This window comes from Staurois parvus, unplaced genomic scaffold (genome assembly GCF_062004578.1).
Source record: "Staurois parvus isolate SC_StPar_1 unplaced genomic scaffold, SC_StPar_1.0 ptg000158l, whole genome shotgun sequence".
Lineage (NCBI taxonomy): Eukaryota > Metazoa > Chordata > Amphibia > Anura > Ranidae > Staurois > Staurois parvus.
Genome location: NW_028317954.1, coordinates 719,006 through 736,444, shown reverse-complemented (window position 1 = coordinate 736,444; position 17,439 = coordinate 719,006). Strand labels below are relative to the sequence as shown.

Below are 17,439 nucleotides of genomic sequence, written 5' to 3'. Positions count from 1 at the left end.
CTTTCTGTAACTGGGCATGCGTTGGAGAATTGGGAGATAACCATTTCTGTGCTATCAGTTTTCAGGCAAAAAGGAGCAGGCTGTTAACTGGGGGTAAAGAGCAGTCTCGTAAATGGGAGCTGAAAGGGCTCATGCGGCTAGGTCTTCAGAAGCATCACCTGAATTCCCACTTTGGGGCTTAATGGCAACCATGGATGAAATGGCAAACATTAAACAAAAAAAAAAACGTAATATTAAAACTGGTATATGGTTCATACAACTATTCAGAAAATAAGTGTTTAAAATGTTTACAGACATATGGTGGTATTGTGGATTCTGAGAGGTGATATACTTGTTTCTTCTTCTCAGGTACATGCTAACTGACATAATTGGGAAAGAAGAAGGAATTGGAGTGGAAAACCTCAGAGGGTCCGGGACAATAGCTGGGGAATCCTCCTTAGCGTATGATGAGGTTGTTACCATCAGCATGGTATGTGTTCTTGTCTATATTTTCAGTTTTACAGTAAATATGTCCTTATGTATGCATGTGTTACCACATATTTTCAAAGCAAAATTCTTAAAACAAATTGCATTACAGTACGTGAAATCCACAAATAATGCTGAACACCAACAGTAACACAATATAAACGGTGATATATACAGTATGTGTTTTTAAAACTCCTATATGGGATTGAATTTATAATATGTGAATGTAAAATATTTTTATTCCGTATTCTTTAAATCAGATCAGCATATGCAGATTCACACTCATATTTCTATTTTTATATAAGGTTACCTGTCGGGCAATTGGAATTGGGGCCTACTTGGTGAGGCTGGGACAACGTGTTATACAAGTAGAGAATTCTCACATAATCTTGACAGGAGCCAGTGCTCTGAACAAAGTAAGTACTAATACTGCAATGTCTCTAAAAAGTACAAAGTGCTGGAAGTTGAAAACAAGACAAAAAGGCAAAGCGAGAGCATACAAGATAATAGTGTAGTTACCTTCAATAAAACATTGATAAAAACAAACATACAAATATTGCACTCACAAACAGAGGCTTGTGCACATTCAGTGTTCACAGAGGACTGGATCATTTAAGTTTTTAGCTCAGATAGCTGCTATCAAGCAATTGTTATGGATGTCGTGCCAAATACAGGCCTCTGTTTGTGAGTGCAATCTTTTTATGTTTGTTTTTATCAGTGTTTTATTAAGCACTTGCTGACCGCACTATAGAAGAATGACGGGTACAGCGGTGTCCTCCAGTTCTGGGAGGGTGTCATGTGACGTCCTCCCAGAACCACGCACCCGCTCTCTGTTATTGCGGTGTCCTGCCTTTTAGTTCCCATCAGTGTCTCAATGATTGCCCACCAGTGCCGTCTCATCAGTGCCCATCAGTGCAGCCTCATCAACGCACATCAGTGAAAGAGAAAAATTACCTGTTTGCTAAATTTTATAATAGCAGCTAAGAAAAAATTTTTTTTCCATTTTTGTTTACCAAAAAATAAAACACCAAGTGGTGATTAAATATCACCAAAACAAAGCTCTTTTTGTGTGAAAACAAAATGTACAGTGTTGCATGACTGCGCAATTGTCATTCAAAGTCAGACAGCGCTGAAAATTGGCCTGGGCAGGAAGAGGGTAAAAGTGGCCGGTAGGCAAGTGGTTAAAGGTAACTGCACTATGAGCTTGTGCACTCTCTCTTTTCCTTTTGTTATGAATATTTTGTAATTGTCTCACCATAAAAAATATGTTACTAATTTTAAAAAATTTGATTACGGTATTTCAGGAAATGTATATATTTATTGGGAATACATGTAACAGTGTTTATAGCTATGAATTCTACTATTTCAGGTCTTGGGTCGTGAAGTATATACATCAAATAACCAGTTGGGAGGTGTACAGATCATGTGTAATAATGGGGTGTCACACACCATGGTTCCCGATGATTTTGAGGGAGTGTATACAATTCTTCAGTGGCTCTCCTATATGCCAAAGGTAAGGTGATTTTGTCCTTGTTACCATCATCAAATGTTATGGCATAAAGCAAGTATAAATAGGCAAGAATATATTAAAGTGCATTTAGTTACTGTTTTTCTTTCTATTTTAAAATATTCCTTTTTATTCCTATCTATATCCATATTACAGTTTACAAGTCCTTACATAGTTAAACAAGGCACAGGTTAATCCAGTTCAACCTATGTGTGTATGTGTGATTTTTATTCTCTAACAATTCCCACAGCCCTGTATACTCTGCTTCCTAAGCAAGACATCTAAAAGTTTTTTCGAAGTTGTCACTGCCTGCATTTTCTTTATCAGACACCTCTTTTTCAGCAATAGCACTATTCCTGTTCCTTTTTATACGTACTCACTTCTCCATTGTATCTATGGGAACAGCCATAGTTGTCACACATACTGGACTACAGACATGTCTGCTATTGTTAGTTTATTACAGTACATGCTAGTTGCTGGGACTAGTAATTAGAGATAACATTGTTAATTCTGCCTTTTCAACAAGGGTAAAACTAATGTAGCCACCACATCTAAGGATTAGTAAGCTACAATATATTACATTTTTGGTTTTGGATTTAGATCCACTTCAAACGAGTCTGAAAACCATAATGTTTTCTGTTTCATACCAACCAATCAACTCCTTCCTGAAAGACAAATACTATAAAAGCTGTAGATTTTTATTTGGCTGTTCCATGGTTCCAGCTCGTGTGTTATAGAATGCTTTTATCATGTTTTTGTGTAGAATTAGGGCTCATACATACCAGCAAGCCACACTGATTGCATGGGCACTGGAGTGCGCTGAGAGAGACAGTGAATATGTGCCGATCCTTAAGCATTGCACTGTTTACTTTTTTTTTTGTATTAATACAACCCAATTGGAAAGTCACAAGTGGCACTTTAATACAGTTCTGTTCAATACAATGGTGTTGTTAGCAATAAAGAATTTTGAATTGTTGGCTGCTGTAAAAATCCCTGTCAGTGTAGCTGCAACACATCTGGTGTTAAACATCTGGTATGTTTGTCTCTGAAGGATAAGCACAGTCCAGTTCCAGTCATCTGTCCTGTTGATCCAATTGATCGTCCAATTGAGTTCACACCTACAAAGGCTCCATATGATCCTCGCTGGATGCTGGCTGGGAGAGTTCATCCTAGTAAGTGCATAAAATGTGCCCAGTCTGTCAGCGTACTAAATTTCTGAAAATTCATTTAATCAAGGAAAACTTTTTATCTTTAGCCACCAAAGGGGTATGGCAGAGCGGGTTCTTTGACCATGGAAGCTTCATGGAGATCATGCAGCGCTGGGCACAAACTGTTGTGGCAGGACGAGCAAGGTAACGTCAACATCATGCCAGTCATTCGAACATTTATTTACTCATTTAGGATTGTATACTTGTCAATCACCAGCTAAATCTTAGTTCATGTTGTGAGATTGTTTCCATTTTCTTTGTAGGCTGGGGGGAATACCTCTTGGAGTTATTGCTGTGGAGACCCGAAGCGTAGAAATGGCCGTGCCTGCTGATCCAGCAAATCCTGATTCTGAAGCTAAGGTAATTTTACTAATCTCTCCTAAATAAAAAATCAGCGAGTTGACACATGGTGATACAGAACAGTTGTTATGGTACTTAAACACAGGCATAAAGTGTTTCATAACTTGGACAATTCTCATGAGATAACATAACAACCTGTATCAAAATAGACACAAAACTTTTACATTCCATGAATGCTAGGTATCAGGATGTCAGTGGGTTAAAAATCATTGACTAATTCCTGTTTTGTCTAATTAATCAGATCAGGCAGTACCTTTTTGTGCTTCTCTTTGGAGATGTCCTCGACATGCAGATAGTTATTCAAAAGTATGATTCTTTCAAGACTAGAGTCACACCTTTGCACTCTTAGTGCATAAATGAATGGTGTGCAATAAAGCATATGAACCACAAAGCTTAGCTTTTCTTTTGCCCTACTAGAGTGCCTGTGAGCATAACTGTTATCAACTATAGAAGGTAATAAGAGATTCACTCTTCAGTTGTACTGCTCACTTGCTAGGTTTGGAAGCAATAAGTGATCTTTTGCAGAATCATGTCAAGACCTGATGATGAGCACCTCTAATGCACAGGCATACTGGCTATTCTGTTATTATGCTACTTACTGTAACAAGTGATGCGGCCACCTGATCCCTTATGCAACCCCATTCCCCTGTCACCTGACCACAGATGCTACAGTGCTTGAGCCAACTGTCCATTGTTTTCCTTCTTTCAGTGGTTGCAGGTGATTCTTCAATCCCTGAGCCCATAATGGCCTGAAACAAAGCCTTTAACTTGTTGCCGACCGCAGATAGCCGAATGACGGCTGCACTGCGGCCGGCCAGTTCTGAGTGGACGTCATATGACGTCCTCCCAGAACGCGCTCTCCTGCGCGCCCCAGGGGGCGCGCACCCGGCGATCTCCGTGATCGCTGTGTCCTACGGACACAGCTGATCACGTGATGTGGTAAAAGGCCAATCACAGCGGCGTTTTACCACGTGATCAGCGGTGTCCAATGACACGCTGATCAGAGGGAAATGCAAGTGCCGGTTCTCGGCTGCACTTTCCTCACGCTGTCAGATCGTGAGGAAAGTACTGCAGAGAACCGGCAGTTGTCAGAGCGAGGATCGGCACCGATCTTCAGGGCACTGATGATCAGTGCCCTGATGATCGGTGCCCAGCAGTGGCACCCGCAAGTTCCGCCCACCTGTGCCCAGCAGTGCACCCACTAGCTCCGCCCACCTGTGCCCAGCAGTGCACCACCTGTGCCCAGCAGTGCACCCACCTGTGCCACTCTGCAGTGTCACACACCTGTGCCCAGAAGTGCCACCCACCTGTGCCCAGCAGTGCCACCCACCTGTGCCCACCCACCTGTGCCCACTAGTGCCACCCACCTGTGCCCACCAGTGCCACCCCACCTGTGCCCACCCACCAGTGCTGCCCACCAGTGCCACCCACCAGTGCAGCCCAGCAGTTCTGTCAGTCAGTGCCACCAGTCAGTGTCCAGCGGTTGTGCCAGTCAGTGCCCAGCAATGATGCCAGTCAGTGCCGTCTATCAGTACCCATCATCAGTGTCACCTATCAGTGCGCCTATCAGTGCTGCATATTAGTGCCGCCTATCCGTGACACCTCATTAGTACTGCCTATCAGTGCCCTTTAGTGCTGCCTATCAGTGCCCATCAGTGCCGCCTATCAGTGCCCATCAGTGCTGCCTCATCAACGCACATCAGTGAAGGAGAAAAATTACCTGTTTGAAAAATTTTATAATAGAAACAGAGAAACTTTTTTTTTTTTTTTCAAATTTTTTGCACTTTTTTTATTTATAGCGCAAAAAGTAAAGTGCCCAGTGGCGATTAAATACCACCAAAAGAAAGCTCTATTTGTGAGAAAAAAATGATCAAAATTTCATATGGGTACAATGTTGCATGACCGCGCAATTGTCAATCAAAGTGCGGCAGCGCTGAAAGCTGATAATTGGCCTGGTAAATAAGGGGGTATAAGTGCCTGGTAGGCAAGTGGTTAAAAGCCTCATACAAATACCTACAGTCACCAGAACAAGGGAACCAGTGTATTTTAGATCTAGAAAACAGGGAACAGGCTTGGGTACATATTTTACATAACTGTCCATCAAAATAAGGTGTATTTTTTAAATAGGAGTAGAATATGGAAGGGTTAATACATTTGCAGGTGGGTGTTGCTGTCTGTGTCACAGGGAGAGGAGGTGAGATGATGATAAATTGCTCTGATTGGACAGCAACAGTTTTTTTTTTAGCGGGCAAGAGTTGAACTTGGGTCATTTTTTGTGAATTTCAAAAACCTGACAAAGATCCTAACCCCTCTCTATACTCTACCCAATATACAAAAAAATGTCTGGATGTGAGCTTTAAATGAGGTCAGTAATTTATTAAACAGATTCTATTTGTATTTTTAATGTAGATGTGATGGTTTGTTTTAGATCATTCAACAGGCTGGACAGGTTTGGTTCCCAGATTCTGCATTTAAGACTGCGCAGGCAATTAAGGACTTTAACCGTGAGAAGCTGCCATTAATTATCTTTGCAAATTGGAGAGGATTTTCTGGGGGTATGAAAGGTAAGTCTCTTACAATTTGCGATTCAAAATTTCTATAAATTATATATTGATCCTACATAACAAATAGTGCAGCGCTAAAAAGTGATATAAACGTATGATTGCACCAGTATGTATGGTGCAAAGTTCTTTAAATCTTAGCAAACGGTATAGGCCACATATGATGTGTGTGACCTTCCCAATAAAAATGCAGTGTAGGCGCGTACCACACACGCCTCCACTACTTAATATAAACGCACAATAAAATTGCAAAATAAACAATACAATAATGGTCCGATGAAAGTTCAGTGATCAAAAAAAGCCACAAATGAATAGAAGAAGGCTTGATAAGATCCCCGTAGTATATATAGTCCGGCGTTATGCAGAACCACAGGTAAATTGCGCACTCACCGGAAGCACAATTTATTTGCGCATTTGTGTCATATACACCAAAGGTCGCTCCAGTTGTAGATGGAAAGAAGCTCAGATCGAATGGCTCCGTGAAGAGGGGTGTCACATCTGGGGATCCCTTATGATAAGCCTGGCTCCAAACAGGATCAGCTGGAATTTATTCAGGGCCCTGGAACAATCGCCTTGCGATCCTAAAGAGTTAAATGCTCGGTGCGGAGCAGAAAGGAGTACCCATAGTGTAGTATTTAGGTCAAATGTTAAACGAATTTATTATAAGTTAAAACAAGAAACACTTAGCATGGATATCGTTGTGAAATCAATCCTTGTGCACAAAGGACATGATAAATATACACTGACCAGCTGGTATAAATGAGTGGCCGCCGGACCTCCTTGATCTGGCGGCTTGACGTCACGGCTAGCAGGGGCTCCTCCTTGACGCGCGTTTCGTATCACACGTACATCATCAGAAGGGATAAGAGCCATAGCTGCCGGACGTCACAGGAGCTGTATATATAGTGTTATGTGTTTAAAAAATGATTGGGCGCCATTTTGCCGGGGTCCGGCGCTTACTGTGCGGGCGTCCGGGCGCCATTTTTATGTGGTCAAAATCATATTGGCGTCTGCCGCGCGTGTGTAACCGTGGTGGACCCTAATGTACAGGGGTGTATGGCAAGCAGGTGTAGGGGAGCTTGCCTCCTTCCCCCACATCTTATGTCCACCTGGTAGTAGGGAAAGAAAAGAAGAAGAAGCGCAGATCCCTCCGGACCGGCGCCATGTTGCCGTAGGCTGGTGCGTAAGTGCGCATGCGCGGACCGAAAGCCTCAGATCGGCGCCATATTACTATGGGTTTGGTGCGCAAGTGCGCATGCGCGGAACAGAATCGCCATGTTTGTGTGGTCCAATTTAGATGGTACACATTCAATGTATTTATATGGGCACAGGAACCAAAAAGATATATATAGGGCGCGTTGGATATGTATTCTAAACATGTAAGGCTTTAGAGAAAACCTTATCTCATGTGTTACAAAGAACCACATGAGAACTATGTGTATCATCATGTATGCCACCATCATCATGCAATCTTGATTTTAAAAAATATATATACATATATATATGTATATGTCGCAAACGACCACGGAGACCCTTAAGAGTCCAAAAGGGCTCCCTGGTGGTGAAACATACATACACATATATATATATACATACAACTCATAAACGCATACATATGCCTATAAAGAAAAATTTGTCATAGACTGTCAACATGTGAAACACATAATAAAAATATATAATAACAATGACAATAATCAAATCAGTTACTTAGACACTGTTGGGGTAGTTACATGGGCTCCAAATAACCAATTTGGTGTTATATTTCCAAAAAACGCATCAATTACAATGCTATACAGAAAAAACGCACCAGTCATGATGTTTTTAAGGACTATGGGAGACTGGGTACTAATTGCTCAGTGCTAACGGGGGTTAGATACAATGACTGGATAACAATCCAGTTCGATGCGTATCCCCATTACATTCGATATAATACCATGACATACCCCTGCTGTTTGGACCATTCTCCATTATTATATATTGATCCTACTCCTAAAATTAAAAATTGCGGTCATATGCATATCCCATTTATAATACAATATTTTGTTTAACATTTTGCTATGAATGGGTACATGCTAACTGCAGTGTCATCTTAGGTTGTCTCTTTACTCCACAGTAGATTTTGTTTTCTCTAATGCCAACTACGGTTGTTGTATTAAACATAATAAATCCTTGTTCTAGAATATGTTTATGATACAAACTACTTTTGGCCTAGGTTTGAAGCTAACATCTGTTCCTGTTGTCCTGCCAGAGGTGACATTTGGTATCCTGCTCCTTTGTAACACTGTGGTGATTGACAGTTGGAAGCAGTAGAGTGAAAGGATGTTGCTTCCCTCTTCTCTCCCTTTTCCTTCTTGTCACACATTACCCCATACTGTTTGCAGTGTGACCCAGTGTCAGTTAGCAGCTGTTGATCAGGAACCTGTGGAAGGTGACATTAGTAATGGATGTGTTTTTTGCCTTGCTGATTTTCACCTTGTCTCTTGCAAGAAACAGACAGGATTGGAATTATAAAACCGTACCTTTGTACTGTGTGTGCTGATTGTATTTTTGTGTGTGCACTGTTTTTTCCAGACATGTATGATCAAGTGCTAAAATTTGGGGCGTACATTGTGGACAGCCTAAAAGAATTCAAGCAACCTGTTTTGGTGTACATCCCACCTTTTGCGGAGCTAAGAGGAGGATCCTGGGTTGTCATAGATCCTACCATTAATCCTCATTACATGGAGCTTTATGCTGACAAGGACAGCAGGTGTGTAGTCTCACTAATCACTCCATCACTTCACCTATTTCTTTTTTTTTTTCGCTTTCCTACTTGGTATTGCTTTTGTAATGGTGACTGCAACATCTGGCACTTGACCTTTTGCACTGTATACTTCCAGACTGACCTACTAGTACACATTAGACAGTTGTGCTAAGCAGATGGCTTGACATGTTTTAAATGGGATGTATGAAGACCAATAGATTATTGCTTTTTTTTTTTTTATATAGTACTGGATCCCTTACAGCTACTATAGAAGAATGCCTATAGCTGTTTATGTAATAATTTTCAACTTTACTACTATATTTTAAAGCAGTAATACAGAAAATATTTCAAGGGTCCTCTATGCTAATGAATGATCTGGTGACCCACAACCCAATAACTACCATTGCTGTCCAATGCATTCAGAAGCACCCCTGAGAGCAGCACTGTGTCACAAAACTCCCCTGTACTCCCCTGGTGGCAGCTTGGTTGGGTGTGCGCATATGTTTATTCCTGTAAATGTACATGAAGTATACCCTCCATTAATCTAAACATTTCTGTTTAATGGCTATTTATACTGCCAATATGACCATGTAAAATATCCTTTTAAAACATAACACAACTTTTTAAACATACATCTTTTGAAAACTGGTTTTAGAGGAGGTGTCTTAGAAGCAGAGGGAACAGTTGAGATTCGCTTCAGAAGAAAGGACTTGGTCAAGTCCATGAGAAGACTAGACAAAGTTTATACCCAGATTGCAGAACAGCTTGGTGAGTGATATATATCCCCTAGAACACTATATGCATTTTAACATGGAATAAAATGCTAGCCTTGGCTTACCTTTCCATATTCTGTCAGGTACTCCAGAGCTGTCAGATGCAGAACGCAAAGATCTGGAAAAGAAGCTAAAGGCTAGAGAGGAGATATTGCTGCCAATCTATCACCAAATTGCTGTGAAGTTTGCTGATCTGCATGACACTCCTGGAAGAATGCAAGAAAAGGGAGTCATTACAGTAAGTCTTTCACAAGTCTAATGTGCACTTGTAGGCCTAGGTAGCCTAACTAGAGGCTCCATTTGTATTTTTAGATCAATCACTTGCCCTCCAGAGGATTTAACCCCCCCACCCCTTCCAGGCCATTTTTTGCGATACAGCGTTGCGTTACTTTAACTGACAATTGCACGGTCATGCAACGCTGCACCCAAATGAAATTTAAGTTCTTTTTTTCCCACAAATAGTGCTTTCTTTCAGTGATATTTTAGCGCCTGTGCAGTTTTTATTTGTTGTGCTATAAACAAAAAAGACCGACAATTTTGAAAAAAAAACTATTTTTGACTTTTTATATGAGCAGTACTTGTGAGCCACCAATTATAATAAGTGTAGGTCCGCTGACATCCAACACATCCTCTATCTATGTGTCAATAATATAAATGTAAATAATGTTGCGCTCCTAATCCAGCAAATAAAATAATAAAATGATATACCCATACAATTGAAAAATATAATCAAGTAATAACATTTTTTTGACTTTTTGCTATTAAACATGACCAGTAAAAAAATTTTAAAAAATCAAATTTCTTCATAAATTTAGGCCAAAATGTATTCTGCTGCATGTCTTGGTTAACAAAAATCCCAATACGTGTACTTTAATTGGTTTACGTGAAAGTTATAGCATTTACAAATGGCGGTATATATACTGGAATTTATTTATTTAATTTTTTAACTAGTAATGGCGGTGATCAGCGACTTTTAGCAGGACTGCAGCGGGCATTCTGACATGGGGGAAACTGACTTGGCGTCACTGACATCCCCAGTGACACAAATACAGTGATCAGTGCTAATAAAAAGCCCTGACAGTGTACTAATGGCACGGGGCAGGAAGGGGTTAATGTGGGGTGATCAAAGGGTTAACTGTGTGCTGTTTTACTGTGTGTGCTTTACACTGTAAGCACACTGCTTTGTATGGCTCTGCATAGCATACAATGCAGTGTGCAGGAGCTGACAGGGGAGAGATCTGTATTGTTCACATACCCGGTGATTGACAGCCGAGGCAGCAAATGGCGGTGCGATGTAGGGTGCGCGCCCCCTACCCCAAAGTGCAAAATCGCGTGTATATACTGTATACGTGATTTTGTGCACCCGTGCTACCCTGTAGTAGTATTTCTGCTATAGGGTGGCGTGAAAGCGGTTAAAGGATAATAATTTGCAAATCATGCTCTTAAAAACGGACCTAAAGAATATTTAAATGCAAAGTAATAGCAGGCTCTTATTAATAACACCTACAGTTGATATAAAAAGTCTACACATCCCTGTTAAAATGTCAGGTTTCTGTGATGTAAAAAAATTGGACAAATATAAATCATTTCAGAACTTTTTCTACCTTTTAATGTCACCTATAAACTGTACAACTCAGTTAACCATTTCAATACCGTGCAATTTTACACATTCCTGCCCAGGCCAGTTTTCAGGTTTCAGCGCTCTCACACTTTGAATGACAATTGCGCGGTCATACAACACTGTACCCAAACTAAAATGTTATCATTTTCTTCACACAACTAGAGCTTTCCTTTGGTGGTATTTAATCACCGCTGGGGTTTTTATTTTTTGCTAAATTAACAAAAAAAGACCAAAAATTTTGAAAAAAAACCACATTTTTCTTTGTTTCGGTTATAAACGTTTACAAATAAATAATTGTTCTTCATAAATTTAGGCCGAGATGTATTCTGCTACATGTCTTTGGTGAAAATAACCCAAATTAGGATGTATTATTTAGTTTGTAGGAAAGTTATAGAGTTCACAAACCATGGTATAGATCTGAATATTGATCAATCCTGAAGTACTCACAGCCAATCTAATTTCTTGTGGTCCAAGAATGTCAGAACAGTACAGATATCCCCAAATGACCCCTTTTTGCAGAGTAGACAGTCCGACGTACTTCATAAGAGGCATGGCGAGTTTTTTGAAGTTGTATTTTTTTGTCATAATTTTTCGGAAAATGAAAAAGTTTAAAAAATTATTTTCACTATTTTTTTTTTACATACTGTCACCAGTGCAGTACAGCGTCATCATGTAACTGGCATGGCGGTGAACAGGGACACTGACTGGTGACAGTATGAAAAAATATATATATATATTTTTTTTTATTATTTTTAATTTTTTATTACATTTTTTTTTATTTTTTTTAAGATTTTTTTTTCATATTTTACTATGACCAAAGTAGTACAATGTTACCATAGTAACATTGTACTACTTTGGGGAAGTGATCAGTATTTTATATATTTTTTTTTTTTTTACACAGTTTGCTTATAGCAAAGAATTACTTTGCTATAAGCAAGCATTTACCTGAATGAAATCGATTCATGATTTTTTTTTTTTTTTTTGTGCTTAGCTGTGATTTGGTCACAGCTAATCACATGACATGTGCATGTGATTAGCTGTGACCATTCACAGCTAGGCACTAGTATACAATGGATGGCATGAATGAAGCCATCCATTGTATACAACTGCCATGTGACCTGCTGTGATTGGTCACAGCAGGTCACATGGTACCAGCAACGGGAGCCGGTACTCGGATCTGTCATCGGCCGTGTCCGAGGTGCACGGCCGGTGACAGATCGCGCTGCTGTGCCGCTCTGCATTAGCGCAAACTGCGCATGTGCGGGAGCACGCCAAATGGCGTGCACCCGGAATGCAGGAACACTTTTGAAGCCGCCAAACGGCCATTGGCCGGGCGGCTAATGGTTAAACAACAAACTGAGATCTTTTAGGTGGAGGGAAGTAAAAATAAAAAACTAAAATAATATGGTTGCATAAGTGTACACACCCTTAAACTAATACTTTGTTGAAGAGCCTTTTGATTTTATGACAGCACTCAGTCTTTTTGGGTATGAGTCTATCAACATGGCACAACTTGACTTGGCAATATTTGCCCACTCTCCCTTGCAAAAACACTCCAAATCTGTCAGATTGCGAGGGCATCTCCTGTGCACAGCCCTCTTCAGATCACCCCACAGATTTTCGTTCGGATTCAGGTGTAGGTTCTGGCTGGGCCATTCCAAAACTTTCATCTTCTTCTAGTGAAGCAATTCCTTTGTTGATTTGGATGTATGCTTTGGGTCATTGTCATGCTGAAAGATTGACTGGTATTTGGAACTGTTCATAATTCCCTCTACCTTGACTAAGGCCCCAAAGCATGATGCTGCCACCACCATGCTTCACTGTGGGTATGGTATTCTTTTGGGGATGTGCAGTGTTGTTTTTGCTCCAAACATATCTTTTGGAATTATGGCCAGAAAGTTCAACTTTGGTTTTATCAGACCAGAACACATTTTCCCACATGCTTTTGGGAGACTTCAGATGTGTTTTTGCAAAATGTAGCCGGGCTTGGAGATTTTTCTTTGTAAGAAAAGGCTTCCATCTTGCCACTCTAGCCCATAGCCCAGACACATGAAGAATACAGGAGATTGTTGTCACATGTACCACACAGCCAGTACTTGCCAGATATTCCTGCAGCTCCTTTAATGTTGCTGTAGGCCTCTTGGCAGCCTCCCAGACCAGTTTTCTTCTCGTCTTTTCATCAATTTTGTAGTGATGCCTAGTTCTTGGTAATGTCACTGTTACGCCATATTTTCGCCACTTGATGATGACTGTCTTCATTGTGTTCCATGGTATATCTAATGCCTTGCAAATTCTTTTGTACCCTTCTGACTGATGCCTTTTAACAATGAGATTCCAATGATGTTTTGGAAGCTCTCTGTGGACCATGGCTTTTGCTGAAGGATGTGAGTAAGAAAATGTCCGGAAAGACCTACTAGAACAGCTGAACTTTATTTGGGGTTAATCAGAGGCACTTTAAATGATGGCAGGTGTCTACTGACTCCTATTTAACATGATTTTGAATGTGATTGCTTAATTCTGAACACAGCTACATCCCCAGTTATAAGAGGGTGTGCACACTTATGCAACCACATTTATGTTAGTTTTTATGTTTCCTTCCCACCCACCATCGCCCTTAAAAGGTTTCAGTGTGTTTTTACAATTGAGTTGTACAGTTCATAGATCACATTAAAGGTGGAAAAAGTTCTGAAATTATTTATCTTTGTCTCATTTGTTTACATCACAGAAACCTGACATTTTAACAGGGGTGTGTAGACGTTTTATATGCACTGTATATTAGGTTGTAGCATGTTATATATAAACCTATTATTGAGGCACAAACAAAAACATAAGGCTATATTGTCTACTCTATTGTACTGTTTAGCATTTGTTCATGTAGAATTGTAGAAGAATTGAACACTGTGTAAACATTTACCATAATCTTCTATCAGGATATTTTAGAGTGGAAGGAAGCTCGGACTTTCATGTACTGGAGGCTGCGGCGTCTCCTTCTGGAAGAGGAGGTGAAGAGGGAGATCCTTTGTGCTAACAGTGAGCTCAGTGACATCCATATCCAATCTATGCTTCGTCGATGGTTCATGGAGACTGAAGGAGCTGTTAAGGTATATTTTAACCTTGCAAATTTAGTTTTCTAGATTTTACAGTATTCTACTGAAATCTACCATCATCACTTACTATAAATCCCATTCACCCAACATACCACCATTATATAATTTTCTATTGAGGATGTTCGCATGCATAGTTCCAATTTTAAGTTTTGCAGATTAAAGAATGGCATAGAAATTCATTTTTGTTAACTAGGGGTAACGTATTTAAGATTGTCAGGATGATGTGTTGCATATTAATATAATTGTTTTCCCCCAGACATACTTATGGGACAATAACCAAGTAGTGGTCGAGTGGCTGGAAAAGCACTTACAAGAGGAGGATGGTGCAAAATCTGCTATTCGTGAAAACATAAAGTACCTAAAGAGAGATTATGCCTTAAAACACATTCGAGGGTGAGTTTCTACAGTGATCTTCAATATCCAAAGTTGATGCAGTAGTTGTCCCCACAGGGCTTTTTTTCCCCCCTACTCATGTGTCCCCATGCCTCTGACAGATTCCTAACCATTATCCTCATTCTAATCCTTAGCTCATCAACTCCTTACTTTTAGCGCTCATGTCGGCTGGTTTTGTTTTCCTGTGATTGACTTGCATTTGAAATCCACCTCAAATGCAGGTTAGCAAAATCCCACTGACTTTATTTGAGCAGTACACATGGCAGATCATAGGCCACGTGTGACCTGTTTTGTATTGTGCCATGCTTCCTTTGATGCAGCATAACCTATTAAAGTGGAACAACACTGCATCTGAGCACCACAAACCAAAATCATTATTTAATTCATTTTATTATTCAAAGCAAACTCTGCCAGCCATCATGGCGTCTATGCTTTATTTGTCGAGAAATCACTTTGAAAACACCCCGTAGCATTTCTGGCTGTGCTCATATTGAGTAAGGGCAGATGATTCATGCAGCATTTACTTCCTGAAATTCATCTGCCCTTAGCTCAGCCATACAGGAAAGAGGGTATGACATAATATGCCTAGGGATGGAATCCAGGAAGTAACTGAAGAAATGTGAAAACAAGTAGAAAACAAGCAAATATAATATACTTTCCTATCTATTTATTATTGCCAGAAGCAAAAGGTTTAGAAATGTTCAGTGCTGACTGGGAGAGTGAAATTCCACTGTAAGGTGCTTTTCAACTGCAGGCATTTGAATGGATTGCACAACGTTTCACCCATCAACATGAACCCTTAAGTACATCTCAAGTCAAAACTTTATTTTAATTATAGAACCTTTGCCAGCAGGACAGGCAAAGAAAACCGGATGGGGCGTTTACCCTTTCATACTTTTACATACCAAACTTAATAAATACATGGGTATCGACAAACTGTAACCTATTCCTTACCTCTTAACCTCTGAAAAATAATACAGCAACCTACCGTGTTATGATAAACAGTCTAATCTCCTTGGCTTAGCACCCTTCTCTGCATTACTGTATGTGAGTGCAGGGCATCAACTAACTTTAACCCAGGCCTTAATATAAACCCTTACCCCTATCCACATCTTGTCCTGTGTAATACTGTATTAATACCCAAAGACTTTATTCTTATGTAGCACTACCCCCTTAGGAGTTGCTGAAGATTAGGGTTCCTCTATGGTTCTACACAGCCAGGCAACTTGCATTTCCTTCAGAATTTGCATACAGGAGACAGTAAACAGTCCTTGAGCTTGTTTTTTGTGACTTTATTGAAGGGGTTAATAACTTGGATGGGGTAAGAGGTGTATGGGATGCCCAAGGGAACTGCAAACTGAGGACAACTTCCTGGCAACTATATACCAGTCCAAATATAGAACTTCTCTTCTTGGAGAGCTCTCCCATCTCTCCTGGTGTACCAACCCAGACCCCAGATAAATCTTCTTTACCCAGCTGTCTGGAGGAATCCCTGAGCAAGGGGATCCAGCACTTGCCACTTTAAAATGTGCAGTCCTGGGTAAGGAACTAATCAGGTTTCCCACCAGAGTGCTTTTTTCCCTTTTAGCTGGCGCAAGGGGTGTAGGATTACTCATTCAGTCCTTGTTTCCTGTGAGCTGGTGGGTTGGTAGCTGCTTTCAGACCTTTTGCTGGGCTGGCTTCTTCCCTGCTCCACAGGCAGTCCTTGCTCTGGGGGCCGGTGAGGTCTGAATGATTCTTTCAAGTCTGAGTCTGCAGGTAGGCCCCTTCCCATTGGGCCCCCTCCCATGCTCCTGCATCTCAGCCTTCCTCACATCTTCCACCCAAACTCTTCTGCTTCTGAGCAGGCTCACCCACTCTTAAAGGCTGTCCTGACCCCATGCCAAGCCTCCTGCGTGGGTATTGGCCGGGATCCCGCAAGAGTGCAGACCAGCTCCTGCCCCAACCCACTGAGTTTTAGAGACCTCTCCAAGTCTCTAGATCAGGGGGAGGTATCAGAGAGCTGTTATGCAGAGCCTCTCAGCCGTGACCTAAATTTGACCTACTGACTATCACCCAGGCTGCTCAGCCCTTTAACTGAAAAAATAATGTAGCTAGTTTCCCCTAGCTAACTAGGAAGGTGCTACACTTAAAGTATAACTAAAGGCAAAACTTGTTTTAGTTTTGAAAAGAGTGGAGATGGATTAGAACACTATGTAGGTTTTTATTGCACTCTGTGTCTTCATTAGGGAGATTCACCCTCTCTATTTGTCCTGTTTACCTTTTATCATTGAAAGTAAAAGAAAACCCAACATTTTTGGTTGTCCCCAGAAAAGTAATAGAGGGGAAATTTTCTAATAGGGACACTAGGTCTGGTGACCTGTGGCTCCCAAATGTATTCCCTTAATTTGCAAGACTTCCTCTCACTTCCTGTTTGGCTATGGGAAAGGAAATTAAGGTAAATTATCCCAATGGGACTCATTTGTCAAAAAGTAAACTGGAAGGGATTATTATGCTCCCTTACGCTATCCAAAATGTATAGTCCTACTTTAATGGTTCTGAACAGTTATATTTCAAGATCTATCGGCAAAAATATTTTGGCTGTGTTAACGTCTGTTCTGAAATTTCCAAATTAATCTTGCATTCTGGGAACTACTACAGATACTTTGTTATGAGAATATAACAATTATAACACTGGTAAGAAGTGAGATGTCTGCTTGCT

General features: G+C 40.5%; 1 protein-coding gene across 2 annotated transcripts in view; it reads left to right on the top strand.

Annotated features, from left to right (window-relative positions):
• The window catches only part of ACACB (acetyl-CoA carboxylase beta), a 107,208-nt gene that overhangs the window by 86,303 nt on the left and 3,466 nt on the right, over window positions 1–17,439 (top strand). For both annotated transcript variants that reach the window (XM_089675764.1, XM_089675762.1), the window contains 12 exons: window positions 349–469; window positions 771–881; window positions 1,835–1,978; window positions 3,024–3,144; window positions 3,228–3,324; window positions 3,444–3,540; window positions 5,969–6,104; window positions 8,673–8,850; window positions 9,500–9,612; window positions 9,701–9,855; window positions 14,169–14,339; window positions 14,602–14,738. In XM_089675764.1, the coding sequence (XP_089531890.1) occupies window positions 349–469; window positions 771–881; window positions 1,835–1,978; window positions 3,024–3,144; window positions 3,228–3,324; window positions 3,444–3,540; window positions 5,969–6,104; window positions 8,673–8,850; window positions 9,500–9,612; window positions 9,701–9,855; window positions 14,169–14,339; window positions 14,602–14,738 (1,581 nt within the window). The remainder of the gene's footprint in view (window positions 1–348; window positions 470–770; window positions 882–1,834; window positions 1,979–3,023; window positions 3,145–3,227; window positions 3,325–3,443; window positions 3,541–5,968; window positions 6,105–8,672; window positions 8,851–9,499; window positions 9,613–9,700; window positions 9,856–14,168; window positions 14,340–14,601; window positions 14,739–17,439) is intronic.